The following is an 18,781-nucleotide window of genomic DNA, read 5'->3' on the forward strand; positions in this document are numbered from 1 at the left end:
TGGGGCCCCTGAAACTGCCGTCGCGAAGACGACCAGGAGCAACATCGGTGTGAGCGGCTCAGGGGTGTCGAGAGGTGTGCGCCGCTTTCTACCCAGTGGCTGTTACCAGCCACTGTGCCAACTCGCGTCTTATGCGTCTTTCACTTCCACCCCTGGAGCGACACTCCATCTCTCTAGCGACTCCTCTCTGGACGGCCAATGAAGGCAAGCCAGAGCTGAGAGTCCTGCGGGTCCCCTTGGGGTCCACTCCGACCGACGAAGACACGCCGGAGGCGGAGACCCTGACCGACTCTCGGGAGCACTCGGGTCCGTGGGGTCGTTACTCCCCAACAGCTCGCCACAAGCTGCCCTGCGGGCCGTTGATGTTATTATTATGTTAGTTACCTATTAAAATGGTAGGTAGCTAATGGCGAGGTTCACAATAATCCTGACTCCTCATTTATTTATGTTGTTAAATTGAAAGTATGTGAAAGCACTATGATTTCATCGCCGTGGCAATATAGTAGATAATGTTTTTTTTTTGTCCGCAGGCTAAGTTACTCGAGAGTTCGCACGCATGGCTCGGGGCCTCCACGTCATCCATCGCAGGTCAGTTAATATCCTTTGTAACTCTATGGATGTAGTACCTACTACTAGCATGCAAATAATTACCTACGTAATTGTCACTTGAGATTTTGCGCTGGAGTGTGTGAGATTCGCTATTTTTTTTATCTCCGTCAACGATACGTCCATCATTAATTACTCAAATATTTACGCCAGTGCCAATACGGTCATTATACGAGAGTTTCATCCACCTCCTTATCCTGCCCTCAAGGTAACCACTGTTTGGACATTTTGTATAAAATCTCCAAAGGATTTTTACGGTATATGTATATATCAATATAGAATTTAAAGTGTTTTCTTATAACTTTGCTAACCAGTGGAATTCATGGACGAAAGTGATCGAATAGTGACCGTTATACACATTTAGGTTGTTTATAAATAGTTTGTGTGAATAATTTGCTTGCTTTCCCTATATCTATAATCCGTACCGAGAACGATGGCATACATAGCACACTTCGTATTCAAACACGATAAGTGTAGTACTTTGTTGTTGTGATTGTATTGTCGTAACGGCGTGGGAAAAATTCCGCACGCAGGGAAACTCAAATGAATTTCTTTGAAAACACTGACATGTTGTTAAGATATATGAACAGATAGTTTATACTTTAACATAATGTAGCATAAGTAACAATATACCTACAATGGAAATCACAGTAGTATTTGTGCACCTATGCAAATTATAATATTGATTTAAAATAAAGCCCGCAAATATATTATAACTGAATCGGTATGGGTTGTAGGATGGGGATTTTATGTCAGTGTTGTTGCTTTATCTGTCGACTAGAATTCCACGGTCATACAGTCAAGTTGAAGGCGCCGACGTGGTCTCAAGCTCAGCTCCAAGAAGCCATTCAAGCAGTCGTCACCCAGAAGATGCGCTTCACACAAGCCGCCACGCACTATGGAATACCGAAAGGGACTCTTTATGACAATATTTTAGGAAAATCAAAACGAATGGCCGTCCTCGACGAAGCGGGCCTGTGGGCCAGCGAGGAGAGAGCCGTTCTAGATTACTGTTGCGAAACCAGTGTCTCTCCCTACAATAGAAGAACAAAGAAATCATTAGCAGATATATTAGCATTTGTAGAAAAGTTGCGAAGAAGTAGAGAACCTGGTTTTGCATTTGTCGGCCTTACTGGCTTTAGATGGTGGTGGGCCTTCTGTAAAAAGCATTCAATAGTGTCTCTTTACTACGAAGGATCAAATTCAACAAAGGTAGTTAAATTTAAATCCCATCATGGTACCGACGATGAGTCTTAGGAGAGTTGTATATGTCGTCGGCCGATCGTAAAGTCCGCCAGATCATGAAATTCCTACGCTTGTCAATTACCGTCGCCATTTCATGTGACCTGGCTAGCGACCACCCGCCATATCGCTCGCCATGACGATTTGCTTAGCGACGTTTAGGCATATCTCATAAATAGGGTATCTAAGATTACAGCAAAAAAAAATAGGTAAAATATTTAATACTTACATATAAAATAAAAATAAAAATCTTTATGGTGAAGCCAACCTCATAAATTACCTTGCAACAAAATTGTCAAGCGTAATAACTTATAGTTATTAGAATTTATTTAAATTTCACTTATAATGTAGTTAATAGTTATTTCTTCATTATTTTGCATAGAAGTTTTTTTGTGACGCCAGCATTTTTCATGCTGAAAACACGGCTAACATCATGCAACTATGTATTTTACGATAAATATTTATAACTAGGAATATCGACAAATGCATTGATCTCATCGATCTGCCGTATGAATTATAATGCACATCATGATATGTCAGGGCCCTATTTCATAAACGTTACAATTCGACAATTTTGTAAAAAAGTAACATATTTGTTAAACTTATCTAGAAGTACTGTTTAATAAATCCTACAAATAAGTAAGAAACTTACAAGTAAATAACTTACATTTATTACCATTGTGAACATTGTTTAATAAACGTTTACATATGTAAAAAACGCCTGTCGCTTCCAATGACAATATTGTCCTTACAAAATTGTAATTGTGAGGTACAATTTACTTAAAATGTAAGTTTTTTCTACAAGTTCTTAATAAATGAGGGTAGACTTATTTGTTACTCATTAAGAAATAATTAAATTGGTTTACCTATTGAAATCATGGAGAACAACAACAATATTACAATTTTATCTCTAATATACGAGAATAAAGATATATTATTCGGCCGGTTTAGCGAAAAATTAACCCATGATAATGAAAATCACGAAGTTGTCTAACAACTAAAATCGTTGAGTATTTATAACAAAGATAGCCCATCCAGTCCAAAACACAAAAATTGTTCAAGATCATGCCCTATTTTTAAAAGTAAATATTCGACAGTAGTCTTGCTCTCCCGAAATTTAACGTTGAACGAAAAATCCGTTACATCAAAAGTAAAATGTATCCTTTTACGAAAAACTCGCCGATTCCGTTGAATTACGTATTCGTTATCACTATCCTCACTATTACTGTCACTACTTGTTGTTAGAACCATGTTTTTTTCTTATTCAGATCGTAAAGCACACTTCAAATCAAGTTTTGACACAGCTTTAAACACCTGTCGTAATTATATTACAATTTACAAAATATGTAAACTTGTCAATACAATTATGTGTTTAATAAAGTACATTTCCATACAAAATTGTAAACAATCACCTGTAAGGTGAAAATGTTTATTAAACAGAATTATGTAAAATTGTAGCTACAATTATACAATTTTGTAAATTTTCCACTAATACAAATTTGTAACTTAAATTTTTTATTAAACAGAAACTTGTAGAATTGTAACCTGTCAGGTACAATCTACAATTTACAATTCGTAATGTTTATTAAAGAGGGCCCAGAGCAAACCTTAGGCATCTCTAGAAATGGCGGCGTTACATGATATGCCTATACATTTCATGATTTGGCGGACGACATTGTATGAACATAGTTTTGTAAATATTTGCATATGCAGCCTACGCTTATTAGTATTATAAATAAAAAAATAAATAAAATAAAAATCATTTATTTCAGACTAAAGGTCCATACATTGTTAGTGAACATTAAAACCTTATTACTAGTGTTAGTATAACATAAAAATAGACTAAAGTAAAACTAAAAACTAAACAATAACTGCATGCAGTCTCTGCCAACGGCTGAGCATGGGGCCGTTTTCGCGCTCCATAAACACGCTCAGAATGCTGTTGGGGCTGCCGCGCAGGCGACGCATCAGTGAAGCGCACCTCTTGCGCATTATGATTGTCAATTCTAATTACTTGCTTACCTCCCTGACTTGGTATCCATGACAAACTTTTGTGTTCTATTTTACTATTGAATGGTTAATTAATCGATTATTTGAAGAACTTCGATCCATCTACTTAATATACCTAGTTATAATAAAAAAATACGGTCGAATAGGGAATATTAGGCAAAGCTCTGCGTAGGTGGCACCTTTGTGGCACATACCTACATTAGTATGGTAAACAAACCACATTGACACACGTCACGTCAATCACATGGCCTACCGCGAAACAAGGTAATCGAAATTTCGTTATCTAATCTCTCTATCGCTCTTGCGTATTCGAGCGATAAAGAGGCAGATAACTAAATTTCGATTTTCGCGTTTACCGGTAGGCCCTCGTTAACAAACCGCCTTGATGCATCAATGTCATATTTTATTGTCTGTGAAAACTTGTCAAAAAACAGTTTAAGGCACAGTATGTATAAGTTAGTCTATGAATTTACTGAGTCGGTAGTGCTGCACTCTGGCGGCAGAACATTGCAGTAATATCCCCTATTGATAACATCCTCCTTTTTCGACGTCGGTTAAAAATAATAAAAATGCACAGGAGGTACTATTAACAACAATTTTATCTTTATCGAAATAATGATATACTATTTATTTATAAGAAAGAGACTGAATTATGTGTTATTTGCATTTTATATAAGCTAGTTCTATTACTTGCTTTTGCTTATTATATATACACGATGGTTTTTAATCGGTGATCAGGAACATTTTTTTCTAATTCAGTAATTGATGTAGATCACGTCGAAGTCGTAATTACATGTAAACAAACTTGTTTTTTTTAATCATAGTTTTAATTTTGAGATCAATGTTATCCTAAAATCCTTGTCACTCTACTAATCGGTATCTATGAGTTATAGCCTCTTTACAAACTTAATGGCAATTGATAATTTATGAGTAATAACTTGTCATTGTCATATGCATAGACAAAGTTTAGATCCGTCAAATTTCCCGCCATATCGATGGCACTTAACGTATCGTACCTAGTTACTTCACGTAGGATAAGGATAACCATGTATTTAGTGGTTTTAATTGTTTTAACTTTTAATTAATTAAACAATGAGATAATTGCGTGAGACCTAGACCTAGACCTGTTTAATTTGGGTCAGATATTAATAATATTCTACTCCCGATCACCGATTAAAAATCATCGCTGTAGATGTTACTGCAGTTGTAACACTAGTTACTGGGTAGTTACTTACGTGACAGGGTTGATGCTAATGTCAGTCAGTAAAAGTTTGCATGCTTATAAATTTAGGATAAGGGTACTGTATTAGGTATTTAATAATTAAGATTGTTCACTTCTGTATATATATACAGAATGGACCATATAGGTATAAATTTAAATTTAAATCGACCGCTACCTTTGTTAAGTGTATCAATCATATTTGCTTCGTCGAGAAATAAATAAAAAAAGATATGCGAGTAACTGCAAGAAATATCCCATAATGCTGAAAAGGCAGTGATTTAAATGTTCATTTCCTGATTCAGGTTGCAAGAGCTCCAGGAATATAAAGGGTTACATTTTAAATTATATTGCTCTTATTTTATTACACAAACGGGTCTACCGCGATATACTTTCATTGTTTTTACCTTAAATTCTGACGTTTCAGATATGTTGCACCAGCTGTGGTCACGGAAAGCGTTTGTGTAATTAAATATGTGTATAAACGCGAGAGTTTAAAGTGTTATATATTGCTATTGAAAAATAAAATCCTATTTTGTCTACTATACCAACAAAGTTTTGTCAAATATCGACGACTTAATTGTAGCAGTATAAGAAGTATGTGTACCTATGTAGAAAAAGAACATACAAATTTACCGTCCAAGGGGCTTGGGTTATACAATTTAAGCCCCTTTTGCTTTATGTATTGTACCTAGTCTTTTGATACATGTATTTAATTTGAATTGTGATAAAAGACAATAAATGGCATGGAACCAGGAGTTTTATTTATTTTGACTTAAGTTAACAAATGAGCTTCTCTTTTTTTCACAGGTTTCTCCGAAAGGTCAGTTTATATGTATGTATAGGGAATTAATAAATAATGTATGCTTCATGGTGTTTCTTCTTAGTTGATAATATTTTAAGTGAGGACCTTTGTACGGCACGTTAACTACTAATAAAAGTCAAAGTATTTTTATTAGTAGTTAACGTGCCGTAGTTAAAGTAATTTTTTTTAACTTTTATGATTGGTTTAGTACCATAGTAATGTTTCTCAATTAAATACAATTCGAATTCCTTAGGGCATGAAATAAATATATTGCTTATTGCTTGTATTTAGTGTATACCATGGTATAATAATATACTCCGCCTGGTACTCCATTCCCGTCTTTTCTAGGTCACCTAACTGACACGGGCCTACGTCATCATGCGACAGCGCTACATGATAATATGCGATAGCGCTATATATAGCGGCCATGTTGTTGTGACGTAGGCCCGTGTCACTCTGGGAATGGAAGACCATGTTTTATTAGACTATGGTGTATACTTATCACTTTACTATTTTGTGGAATGCGTATACTGTACTAAGTATTTACGTCTCAGATATAATTACATTACCAATAAAAATGCATACCTAGGTACCTACCTTATTCATCTATAGGGCCAGCAGCACCAAACCATTGGTGATTCAGACAAGTATGGTTTGTGCAACTGGCCCATTATTCCCTCCAGATTTCTTGTGTTTTCGTTATGATAGTTAATATTAACTAGTCCACAAAATCTTTGTGCTAGGCAAGCCCGCAAGTGTTAGCAACCTCATAATCCAAATCCTTATATCGTCCGTTTGTTTTTCCAGCAGACAGCTACCAGTACCAACTTCAGTCGATGTGGCAGAAGTGTTGGAACACGAACCAGAGCCTGGTGCACAACCTGCGGTTCCGCGAGCGCGGGCCCCTCAAGTCCTGGCGGCCAGAGACCATGGCCGAGGCCATCTTCTCCGTGCTGAAGGAGGGCCTGTCGCTGTCGCAGGCGGCGCGGAAGTACGACATCCCCTACCCCACCTTCGTGCTGTACGCCAACCGCGTGCACAACATGCTGGGGCCCAGTGCCGACGGCGGCGCAGGTCAGTCCGCCTCCTCTGCCCCACTGCACCACCGGCTACGCAAACTATTCCTCCGTTCATGTTTCACGATTAAAAACATGCATTTTTTAAAACATGCATTTTTTAGGATACCATAAAAGTAACACAAAAATAATTTTGTCACGTGTAGGATCCGTTATAAATACTGCCAATTTTATTATGTGTGTTTTCTGCAACTTTTCTATTAAATCTAATCAAATTCACAGCTTAAATGAAAATACGAGAAAAGGGTGTCTCAATATTTCCATAACTTGCATATTTAAACCTGATTTACGTTAATATCATACGGATCATACCTATGTTACATACATTAGGTACACTGTATAATATAATAATGTACTTAGTTAGTATAATTATGGAAAAATGTAACACAATAGGAGAAACATTTATAAACAAACCTGAGATAACTCGGGGCACTTATACTAAAGTGACGTAGCAAAATATTTCATCGACAAGTAAATATATCGATGTTACTGTCAACATAAATGTTCTACAAAATAAATATATTTATGCAAAATCGCTTTGTATACTTTGGCTACTTCTTAAATTCGAAAAAGGTGTTTTTTCGAAGAATTTATTTAATTTTTAAACAATGTCAGTATTTCTACATTGGCACTAAATATTTTATTCTAATCATTTTATATCGTTATTTATTATTTCTTAAATATTACTCCATCTTCATTTATTGCTGAAAGTACATAAAAAGTAAAACTTACCTTAAGTCATAGTCTTATATATCGACATCTTTTTTATCGATATCAAATACCTAGAATGTGCCCCGAGTTAACTCAGGTTTGTTTATAAACTTTTTTTCCTATTAAGCAAAGAGCTCGTAATTCTGAGTACAATTAACATGAACTTAGCAGAAAATGGCACCATTAATGGCATTTAAAAAAAAGGAACCCTAATATAAAAGATGGCTTATACATTTTATAAATTTATATAATTAAACAAAGTACCTATCAGCCAAAATATATATAATTAAAACAGTGAAATAAATAAATAATATAGTAAATAAAATTGAGCGGTCAATTTGCGTAGCCGATGGGCATCCATTATCGTGATACTTGTTTTTTTTTTTAATTTGGGGTAAATACGACAGATAGGCATACCTACATAAAAATCGAATGATAGTAAAACATGAAAAGTAATAAAACTCTATTTCTATATCGCAGATACTAAAATGGTATTTCGTGTTTTATTTAGACGGTTTTTTTTTTTTCATTTCTGTAATAGTGTTGTTGTATGCTACGACGTGTCTTTGAAGTTTAGTTATAATTGGGCTGTTTAATGGACATTATAGATGTTAAAATTAGAAATATGATTACCTACTATCGAGGTTCTTATAAAATAATCGATAATTTCATCTTGATCTAGATATGTGCTTTCTGAGACCAGTATCGTATGACGACACTAGGTAGGTAACCTGTTACTTATTTGTAAATTTGACGAACAGCAATTTTCGCATCTAAGATATAGAATTAGAGTTTTTTAGTCGTGTTTGGGATTTGAGAAGGAATTAAGTTATCAAGCGTCTCATGTCTTTACAGGCACGCCTAGCCCTGCTAGGATAGGTCTGCATTATCAAATAGGTACCTATTAATCAATTTCGAATACCGTGCTGTTTTCGAAATTTTTGTCGACTTGCCTAATTATAATCAGTATAATAAATATACCTGCCTACCGTAAAGATACTGAGACGCTTTGATTGGTTATATCTTGGTTATATCTAGTACTATTAAAATCGTGTTTGTACTATTATTTGCCTGTTGTTCAGAATGATATTTTATAGGTGGTATTGTAATTACAATGAGCTAAGTGCGAATTTCAATGAACTATTTCATTCATTATAATATTGATTAATCTAAGCCTAGCGAAATAGCGTGCTATGCGAATCGGTTAAGGTTAAATGATGATTTTTTTATTATAACATTGTGAATTAAAGGCGATAAGGCAATGTGTTTAAAGTCAGGTAGGGTAAGGGAACCTACTAAGTTTATTTTACCCAGGCGAGAGGAACGGTGTGAAGATTCCATTCAAGTGTTCCTCTTACCCCGGAGTTCGTACCTCACCTGACTTTTAAAAAAATTTAAGGCCTGCCGTTAAAGGCCCAGGCTTTAAATTCTTAATCGTCCTCATTATACTCGTAAAATTTGTGTCATATTTATTTATGGTTAGCAGTCCCTTGATTAATAAGTTTTAAATAATTGGTGTATTCCCATTTGTCCCGCCGGGCACAGATGGCAATAGGTATTTTTATACAAAACATTCCCATTTGTCCCCACCTCATGTATGGTGGTGGTCACGTGGGGCGGGGACAAATGGGAATACACCAATTATTTAAAACATATTAATCAAGCGACTGCTAACATTTTAATTGATTTTACAGCATCTTTCAAGTCCTTAAATCTGTCCGCTGATTCACGTGACTGTACTTGATCCAACTGTTGTTTTTTTTTTAATTTTCTAAACATTGGTTTAGATATAGGTTAAACTAAAGAAATGAGTACAAGTCGTCAGCCAGTGATCGGAGGTCAAACTTTCTTTTGTATTGTTTCCTGTTTTTTGTAGGTAAAGGAAATAAAGTTTTGACAACTTTTGAATTCTTATTTCTAAAGTTAGTAATATTGGTCTTTGGATTGATTTTGAATAAACGATAGCATTAATCACAAAAAAACATAAACCTCTTTAAGATCCTCCTCTAAATACTTTGAAGTCTGTTCAGAAATAGCTAGTCATGAGGCAATAAAATAATTAAAACTAGTATTTTTTTCTGACATGATCGGTAACGTAATGTGCGCAAATATTTTTAGAACTTTCTTTGACGGTTTTTTGTTTTCTATTCTATTTGTATACTTAGTACTTACACAGTGAATACTTGATCAATCTGAAAAATGTCAAAAATTGCATTTCTTACCAAAATTATAATAATGAGGCGGGTGACTGTCACGAACTACTTTTTTATACAAGTCCAATGCTTAGTATCCCCCGGCTGAACATCCAAAGCGGAGAAATTAAGATAATCCTTAATCTAGTTGTGGTCGTTGGTTCAACGAACTAGTTGATTCAACCGTAGATCGCTCGTGAAGGAACGAAACCTTTCATGAGACTGCTTTAACTAGTTTAATTTTAACGTAAAATTAAATGAAACTAACGCCAAGCCAATATCAAGCGTTTTGTTGAAATTTTGCGGTGTGCGCAAAATAAGTAATTAACCAGTATAGTAACCAATAAACCCGTTTGGACTCTTAGTTTAACTAAGTTTACGAAATAAACTGGTTGACAAATCTACTAATTATTGAACTAGTTGAGGAATTCGACGTTAACGTTTCGTTTCTTTGATGCTAAAACCGTCAACGACCCACTCAGAGGAAGGTATACAGGCGTTTTTTTACGATCAAATCAAGGACTTGTAAAGTTTTTATCAATATGAACTTTTTTCATTTAAATATGATTAAACCACTATTTCAGTAATTTTTTGAAATGGCTGACCATTGGTCCCTTGTTTGTTTTAAGTGAGCCCTTTAAATGTGACGACATTCTGTGCACAGAGGTCTTTAAAAAGTAAACTATTGTTTGCTGTTCCTAAAATAAGATTTAGTTATATCTGGCGGTCCAGCATAAGTTGCGTTCTCGCGCGCGAGTCTATATATACTTGAAGTCGCGCTTGATGTATGGAGTCGCGCGGGACAACGCAACTCATGCTAGACCGCCTGATAGTATTCACAACATTAATTATACAACTAGTGGAGATTTAGTTCTGAACTGAAGTAAGAACAAAAAATCATTTTTTACCGTCTGGGTAAAGATAATTATGGAAATACATACTTTATTGTATCGGGGTTCGTGTGACCCTTAATAGGCTGACCACTGGTATTACCTTGCCACGGCTACCAGATTCATAATGCTACGCCAAAATGGTCTAGAAAACCTGCCCTAACTGTTCAATTTACAATTATTTTGACTTAAAAAAGTTAGGTACAGTCGGCTACAAAATCGTAAATTATGACAAACTATATTATCTGATGACCTAGGTTAAGGGCACTAGAAAAGTCACAAACGGGAGAACATGCGTCCTATATCTATGTACATTTAGTTAGTCCTATCTATATCTATCGCACAGTCACTTAGCCTAACTAGTTCTTTAAGTACATCCGCGTGGTCAGGGAGTCCTGGTATTGGGGGTTGTAATGGTATTTGGTCTGTTCACCTTTTACTATTGGGTGCCGTTGCAGATTTGAGGCCAAAGGGGCGCGGGCGGCCGCAGCGCATCCTGCTTGGCGTGTGGCCCGACGAGCACATCCGCGGCGTCATCCGCGCCGTAGTCTTCCGCGACACTCACGCGCACACCACCCACCACATCAAGGAGGAGACATTGCCTGTCTATCCCGCAATCACGGTCAGTATCGATCATTGCGACTCCCGGCGCCTTAATCTTATCAAACTAATTCCGCTATGCGACGGTATTGTGTTGTTTTAAGCTAGGCATTGCGCAAATGCATTATTGTATTACCTTTTATAATGATTAGCGTGTGACCCTAGTTGTACACTAACGTTTGTTGTAATTTCTTTGAACAGTACTGAAATGGACAAAATGTTACAGCGTTGATGTATGTGCATTTCAGGATGGAATCACGGTGCCAAATGCTTACGGCCCTGTAGCGTGCGGTAACGGGCGAGAGGGGGGCGTGTCCCCGAACGCGGCCGCCGCCGCCGCCGTGGCCGCCGTGGCGCACGGCCTGCGCCGGCAGATGTGCAACATGGTGGTGGCAGCGCAGCGGCCGCCCGACCACCCGCCGCACCTGGGCATGCCCCCGCTGCCACTGCAGTCGCCGCGGCTTCCGTCACCGCTGTCGGCCGGTCTCGAGTCGCCGCTGTGCTCTCCGCCCCCTCCTGGGCACGCGTTGGAACCTCCAAAACCGACCGATCCATTCCGACCCTTCGCTTCACCGAGACCTGATAGCCGCTACGACCGCGACGTGGCAGAGATTACAGAGATGGGTCCTCCGAAGACCCCCATCCCGATCGCGAAAAACGGCAAAGAGCTGTCGTCACCGGTGCCGGTGAAGATGGAGCCACCGCCCGCGGAGGCGCGAGCGGAGAATATCTGAAGCGAGGCGGCGGGCGCGGCCCCGCAGACGCCGCCGACCGCACCGGTCGGCGTGCCGCCGCCGCTGCCCGCTTATCCGTATTTCGTTCCGAACCGCAACTCTGTCGGATACTTCTAGGTATTCTAGATGTGGCTGCGCATTCCATGTCTTGAGGCATGAGACCATCCGACCGATCGAGAGTAACGGAATTATGTTGATTCATATTTATTTTCAAGTGGACTCGCTGTGCAATATAATGCTTGTTGTTTAGTTATTCAATTTTCTATTAAGATTATTTTAGTTTAAACTTATTTTGTTTACTTTGTGGTTTAAAAAGTTGTGTTCCAGTGATATTTTGAAATAAAGTTTTGTCAATATCTGTAAAGGTGGGTCACAGGCCGAAGACGCCGCAGTAATTCGAAGTGGCAGGCAGAAGTGCAGTTGAAGTGACAACTGTCTCGGTCGCGGCTCCACCTCACTGTTTTATTATTATCTACTCATAAGTAGAATGTCAAACGTACTGTGTAAGCTTAAATTTACTATTTATCAATACAAATTAGACGCAATCATGAGTGTAGGGAAATCAAAATTTTAAATATTTGGCCCGATTCAAAAAAGACTGTTCGGTATACCTATTCATCAAAATATGTGTAAGACAAAAATTAAATAGTATTAGAGATAATGTTACAAGAAATCTAGATGTATCCTTTCGTCGTCAGTTCGATGTCAATTTATCAACTAGCAGTGGTAGCGGGCACCGCGGCGGTGGCCGGGCCTGCCGCCCGGCGCCGCCGCCCGCGCACTCTCGCTCGCCGCTCAGCTTGCCCATGCTCGGCTTGCCCATAAGCTTATGTTATGCCATCTCCTTTGCTTTAGTTATACATTTTTATTTTATTCACTTCCTATATAGCTCGAATCTAATCCCAAGCGAAACGCCAGAAAAAGGTGTGAACGGACGAGTTTTAACAAGATTTTGAGTTTTAGAGGTAAAACAAAAAAACTGGTATTACAGGGCTAATTTCCACATTAAAGCAAGATGAAACTTTTATTAGATACTACATTACATAGCAATTATTGTAATTATTTCGATTATATTAGAGTTAGACCAAGAAAAGTCTGCTACGATTTTGATAGCATGTATACGCATTGCAAGTGTTATTTATACGTCATCATTTCATAGAAGTTTGACGTTTAAAATAACATTTGCACTGCGTGTGCTATCAAAATCGTTGCAGACTTTTCTTGGTCTAACTCTAACGGTTTTGAGGTAAAGAATTCCGGCTCTAAGTCCTATACTCTGTTGCCCAGTGACAAGTGTAACGAAACCACACACGTTTTCTGGGAGTGTACACACGCGCGTTTTATTCCTTTCTTCAGTCGACTTAAGCGGGCTTCCTCACATTTCATTAAACAAGACACTATTATTCATTCATGTTGTCAGTAACAAAATGGTAGAATAGACTCATAACGAAGTAATACTTGTTGGTCAGTAAGAGTATATAGGTAATACTAGTCCAGGAAGTGACTACCGGTGGATGCCTACATATTTTATTTTATAATGTATACTGTGTGTAGAATAATCCTACAAAGTTAAAATAGTTGTTAAAATGGAAGTATGGCGGGTGGCATTTTACTCTCTCCGGCCGAGCGGGCGAGCGGCGCGGTAGACTTAGTGATCGCCAAATGTAAAATAGATGTATGATTAGCAAGTAGTGACGTTCCAAATGTTAGGCTAACTTAGACGTGCAGGGCTCCGTACATCTCCTCACATTAACGCCCCTCGGGGCCGCTTGTTCACTCACCGTTATCGTTTTCACATTGGGCAATGTCCATTCCGCGTTATATTTCAGCTTGATTTGCGTCAGTTAACGTGCGGAGGCAGGAGCCCGATTAGTTGTAAGAGCACAATCGCCAAGCATTGGATGTTAAACAATTCGAGCGTCTGCTGATGACCTACCTATGTGTAGCTAGATTAAACATTTCAATTTTCTTAGATTAGCTTACTTAATGTATGTGACTATTAGTAGCGATCAGTCAGAATAAATTAAAATAACGGCGACGACATATTTAATCTACTTACGATCTTGAATTGATTCGCCAGTGGAGTTGGCCCTTCGGCTGCGCCGGAGCGACTCGACTGCTCTGAGGTGTATATGTACAAATTTTGTTTTATCGATAACTTCCTGGACGCAAAGTTGCTTTGTTTCATAGTTTTGGTGGGAAATTGTTAGAGTACGGACCTTCTTGCCGCAAGGGTATACCATGATTTAGAAACGTTCGTTGGCGGACCTTCGAGGCGTTCGGCGGGGCGGCTTCGACCCCGGCGCGGACGCGTAAGCATGTAAAATAAGTCTCCAAGTGGCCTTGATACTTCACTATTATTTGGGATTTGGATTATCGATTCGGTTCAAGTTTGGAATTAGTGTATAAAAAAGACCAAATTATTAAAAAGTACATTTGCGATTCAGATCTAGTGTTGAAACTATTTGGCTATCCTTTTGGAAATAACGTTTAATATAGGAAAAAAGAAAGTTATATAATGGCCTATACGTTTCGGATGAATTGCGTAAATTTTGGTAAATGTTACTACGCATATTTTCTATTGTCTAAGTCTAGGCTAATGTGTTCAAAAAGTAATTTAAAATTTTTGAAAAAAGTAGAAAGTGCCTTCCAAATTTTTGACCACAGTAAGTGTCGGGACGGGTGCGGCGAAGATCGGACGAGGCGCGCGGATCGCGGCGCGCGCTGCGCCTCGGTGCGCGCCCGTCGCGAGCCGCGCGCTCTCACGTGCTTAACTATAAAAACGTTAGACTAATAAAAATTCAAAATTATTATATAAAAAATAAATACATATGACTATTATTATAGAAAAATATAAATAAAATTATATATTTGGCCGATGTGGTAATACCCTGACAGGCAAGCGTTAGCTGAATATTCGGCATCAAAATTAATTCTATATTTTTCTTTGTATACAATCACCTGATTCCATTGAGAAACAATGCAGACATAGCAAAGTGCCATTCGTTTGAACTGAATCTTTAAAGGTTCATTTCGTATCACGTGGATTCTGTAGTTATAATTAAACTTTAATTAATTTATTGTACTGGTAAAAGTATATACATTTCGATTACATAAATAAGTAACTATGTTATTTTCGTGATAGATAAGTAAAATTTACTGGTATGTAGTATTATTGTACACAGTTGACGAACAGTGAACGTAAATGTGCGCGCAGCTGCCGCCGACGCCGGCGTCGAGCCGAGCCCGTGTCGCGTCTCGGCGTGGCTTCTCGCTTTTGTGATCCTACTCGCATGCGTTTCATATAGGTAACCAACGTACCTCCCTGGTGCTATTTGTCAGAACTCAGAACCGGTTTCTTTGATATTTTAACTGTCTCTAATAAATATTATTTCTCAGTCACATAGACTAGCAGAAATTCGTAACGCAAAACCAGCGTGATGTAGCCAGTCTTTAAGTACCGAGATTTCCAGTCTATTGTATGTATAAGTATAGTAGTATGTGCACTTGTTAAACTTGTACATAAGCTGCGAGTAAGAGATGGATCCCATTCTCGTTTGGTATTCATTCAATCATTTAAGGTTTGTTAAGATAAAGGATTGGTGTAGTATTTACGTTTGATATTATTAGCCCCCAAACCTGCAGCTGGCAAAGGTCACTCCGCGGCCCGGCTCGCTGGCTCCACGGGCCCTAACGGAGCGCTAGTCACTCTCCCGAGCACATTTACGTTCCCTGTACGAAGGGCGGTTTTGGTTAGAATATACAATGTATACATGTTAGACATTAATTTATAATTTAAAATATCCATGATGAATACGATGACTAGCAAAGCACCAGCGAGCGAAGCTCCGCTGCTGGCGCTACATGACAACATGATACTATTATTATCCCTTCTTATCTGATTTGTGATAATAAAAACTAAAATATTTTTAATATAAAGAACAATTACCCTTTCTCAAAATGTTCCCTTTGTAAAGGACACTATTGCTAAGTTTAAACTGTATATCACAATTTATTATTTATTTCTTTAGTTTATAATAACATAATGTTTTAAGCCGTTGTGGGCTCAAAATAAATAGTTATTTTATCATTAAACTTGATACCTACCTATGTTGCTAAACATACACAATCAAACATGGAAATTTACCAAAATGTAACAAGATTGAATCAGATATTACATATTTCCTATCCTATTTCTCGATCAATATGATCTGCTTAGATTAAGTAGTGACGTTGATGGTAGGTATCAAAACCTTCTTAAGTCTTACCATTATTGCTTTCAGTGCAACAAAAGATTTTAGATTGCATATCATTACAAATAAATATTGGGTTCTCCTGTGATGTTAATATAAACCTTCTTATAATCATTGGTGCAAGCTGTGATAGAGCAAAGTGTTTCTTCTTTGGTGGAATGTCGTAGCTGCCGATATTGCCCCGTACAAGTATCGAAAATTGACTGGCCTTTGCCCTTCACCGTGCCCATGGCAGCACAGGCCGGTCAGCCGGCCGTCAAGGCTCCTCTTCACGTTGGGCCAACGCCAACGCCAACGAGGGACGCATTTATGCGTTAGAGGGAGCAAGTGATATTGCTATCTCATTCTACCGCATGGCTGCGTCCCTCGTTGGCGTTGGCGTTGGCCCAACGTGAAGAGGAGCCTCCATGTTTAATTTCCAGCTAGTTCACCCAGTGTAATATTACTAGTATTCATAGTCCCTACCCTACCTCATGTCACAGGAGAATCCACACCGAGACACTGATGTTTTAAAAATGGTATCGTCACTTTAAAAGAAACAAATACGTCTTTGTTCATTTATTATTGTAATATAGAAGATGATATAGGTCGCTATAATTATCGTCGTTATAGAAATTATGTTACGGTTTCAATTAAAAGTTGTTAAGATTTTTCTTATTTTCAACGCCTGTGTTCCTTATTAATTAGTTTTCTATTATGTTTATTATTTTACAAAATATCTTTATTAACGGCTTAGTTACTATCGATGAGTATAGAATGTATTGCAGTTGCTAACCAGAGTTGTGTTGACCGAACGGAATAGACGTTTTACATTTTTTTTCTGTGAAATATTACCTCAGTTATTAACTTCTACACACACAAATCTGAGTATAATAAACAGACGCCATAGCCAGGATGCCAAATTGTTTGCGCCGTAGTGAACGAAACGGTAATGTCTCTCTATCACTCTTCCATATAAGTGCGACAGAGAGACATTAGCGTTTCGTTCATTGGGGCGTTAACGATTGGCATCTTGGCGAGGCCGTCTGTTTATTATAGGTACTCAGATTTGTGCCACAGTCGTAGGTACTAATTGTAACGAGACTGCTAAGTTTTATGTCGTGTATAGAAGAGGCACCTATCCTAAGCTTTTTGTTCATTACTCTCATTTACGGCCCGATTCAAATTTTAAGATACGTCAGTTAATAGATCTAGAAACGATATGGATTAGATATGTCAGTGTCAAATGTGATGTTTCTTCAAACAAAAACATCACTTTTGACACTGACGTATCTAACCCATATCGTTTCTAGATCTATTAATTGACGTATCTTAAAGTTCAAATCGGGCTGTATGTACCTTATACAATATTTTTCAGATATTGTATAGATTTGGGTTTGTTCCTTCGGCCAGACACAATCTTAACCAAATTTTTATCGGTATCTGTGTCAAGTACAATTATTAATAAATATTGGTGTTTAACAGTTTATATAAATCGATGTAGTTCACAATTTCGCCGTGTAACAACGTTCAGTCTTTTAGTGATCAGATCATTCATAAATTTCAAACTGTACCTATCTTAACTGTCTCAAACGATTACTTTTAGTGATGTAAAATGTTTAAGTTCGTTATTGTCACCGTGTACCGTTGTCTGAATGAATACATAAAAATAGAGCAAAATAATATAGTTTCATTTCCAATATATGAGTAGCCTACCTGTCCCGCCCTGAGGTACTTACAGTCAGCATGGAGCGGCTAAAACAAGCCGCCTAAAGTATCTGACATCCCAGATAACTTTTTCAAACATAGATAAATTTCTAAGATTCACGTTTGACAAAAGTCCGAAATACATATAAGTATGTTTTAAAACATAAGTTTTTCTTGAATCTTCGTATCATAACGGAAACCCAAATTATAATACAGGGTGGCCAGTGGCAGATTTCCGATTTCAGATTTGATAAAAAAAAACTAAAATATATAAACCAAAACTGTATACTTATATAAAAAGTTGATGAATGCGGATAACATTTTTTGAATCTCATATTTTCTACCGAGCTTTCAATAAGATTAGCTGACGGTGCATCGCAGTATGGCGTATATTAAAATTAATATGGCAACTTACGCCTAGGAGCCCCATTCTGATTATAATTTATTGTTTTGAATTTTTTGGTCCAGAAAAATTACTACGGTCAGCTGACAGATTAAATCCGTAACAGTTTTAGAAGAAAAAAATAAAATCAGGGTCTTGCAGTACTGAATAAAAAGCCGTTTTTAGATACGCCTCAATAGCACGAGCACGCTGCTCTGCTGGCCAGCGATCCATTGTCACTAATTAATCCGCAACACTCACGAAACTAAACCTCTGCGTCTCCTTGGCACTACGCGTTCGAAAATTATTTGGATTTGAAATCGGAAATTTGCCACTGGACACCCTGTATATACCTCCTTAATTAACCAAACCAAG

At 37.7% G+C, this 18,781-nt stretch overlaps 1 protein-coding gene across 2 annotated transcripts in view; it reads left to right on the forward strand.

Annotated features, from left to right (window-relative positions):
• The window catches only part of LOC134804797 (protein bric-a-brac 1-like), a 214,212-nt gene extending 201,781 nt beyond the window's left edge, over window positions 1-12,431 (forward strand). The window contains exons 2-5 of one of the 2 annotated variants that reach the window (XM_063778041.1): window positions 531-588; window positions 6,693-6,956; window positions 11,210-11,373; window positions 11,600-12,431. In XM_063778041.1, the coding sequence (XP_063634111.1) occupies window positions 531-588; window positions 6,693-6,956; window positions 11,210-11,373; window positions 11,600-12,085 (972 nt within the window). In that variant the 3' untranslated portion in view covers window positions 12,086-12,431. Of the gene's footprint in view, window positions 1-530; window positions 589-6,689; window positions 6,957-11,209; window positions 11,374-11,599 lie in introns of both variants that reach the window. The other variant, XM_063778040.1, reaches the window with a different exon arrangement.
• The last annotated feature ends 6,350 nt before the right edge of the window (window positions 12,432-18,781 follow it).

The sequence above is a fragment of the Cydia splendana genome, chromosome Z (assembly GCF_910591565.1).
Source record: "Cydia splendana chromosome Z, ilCydSple1.2, whole genome shotgun sequence".
In the NCBI taxonomy this organism is placed as follows: Eukaryota; Metazoa; Arthropoda; class Insecta; order Lepidoptera; family Tortricidae; genus Cydia; species Cydia splendana.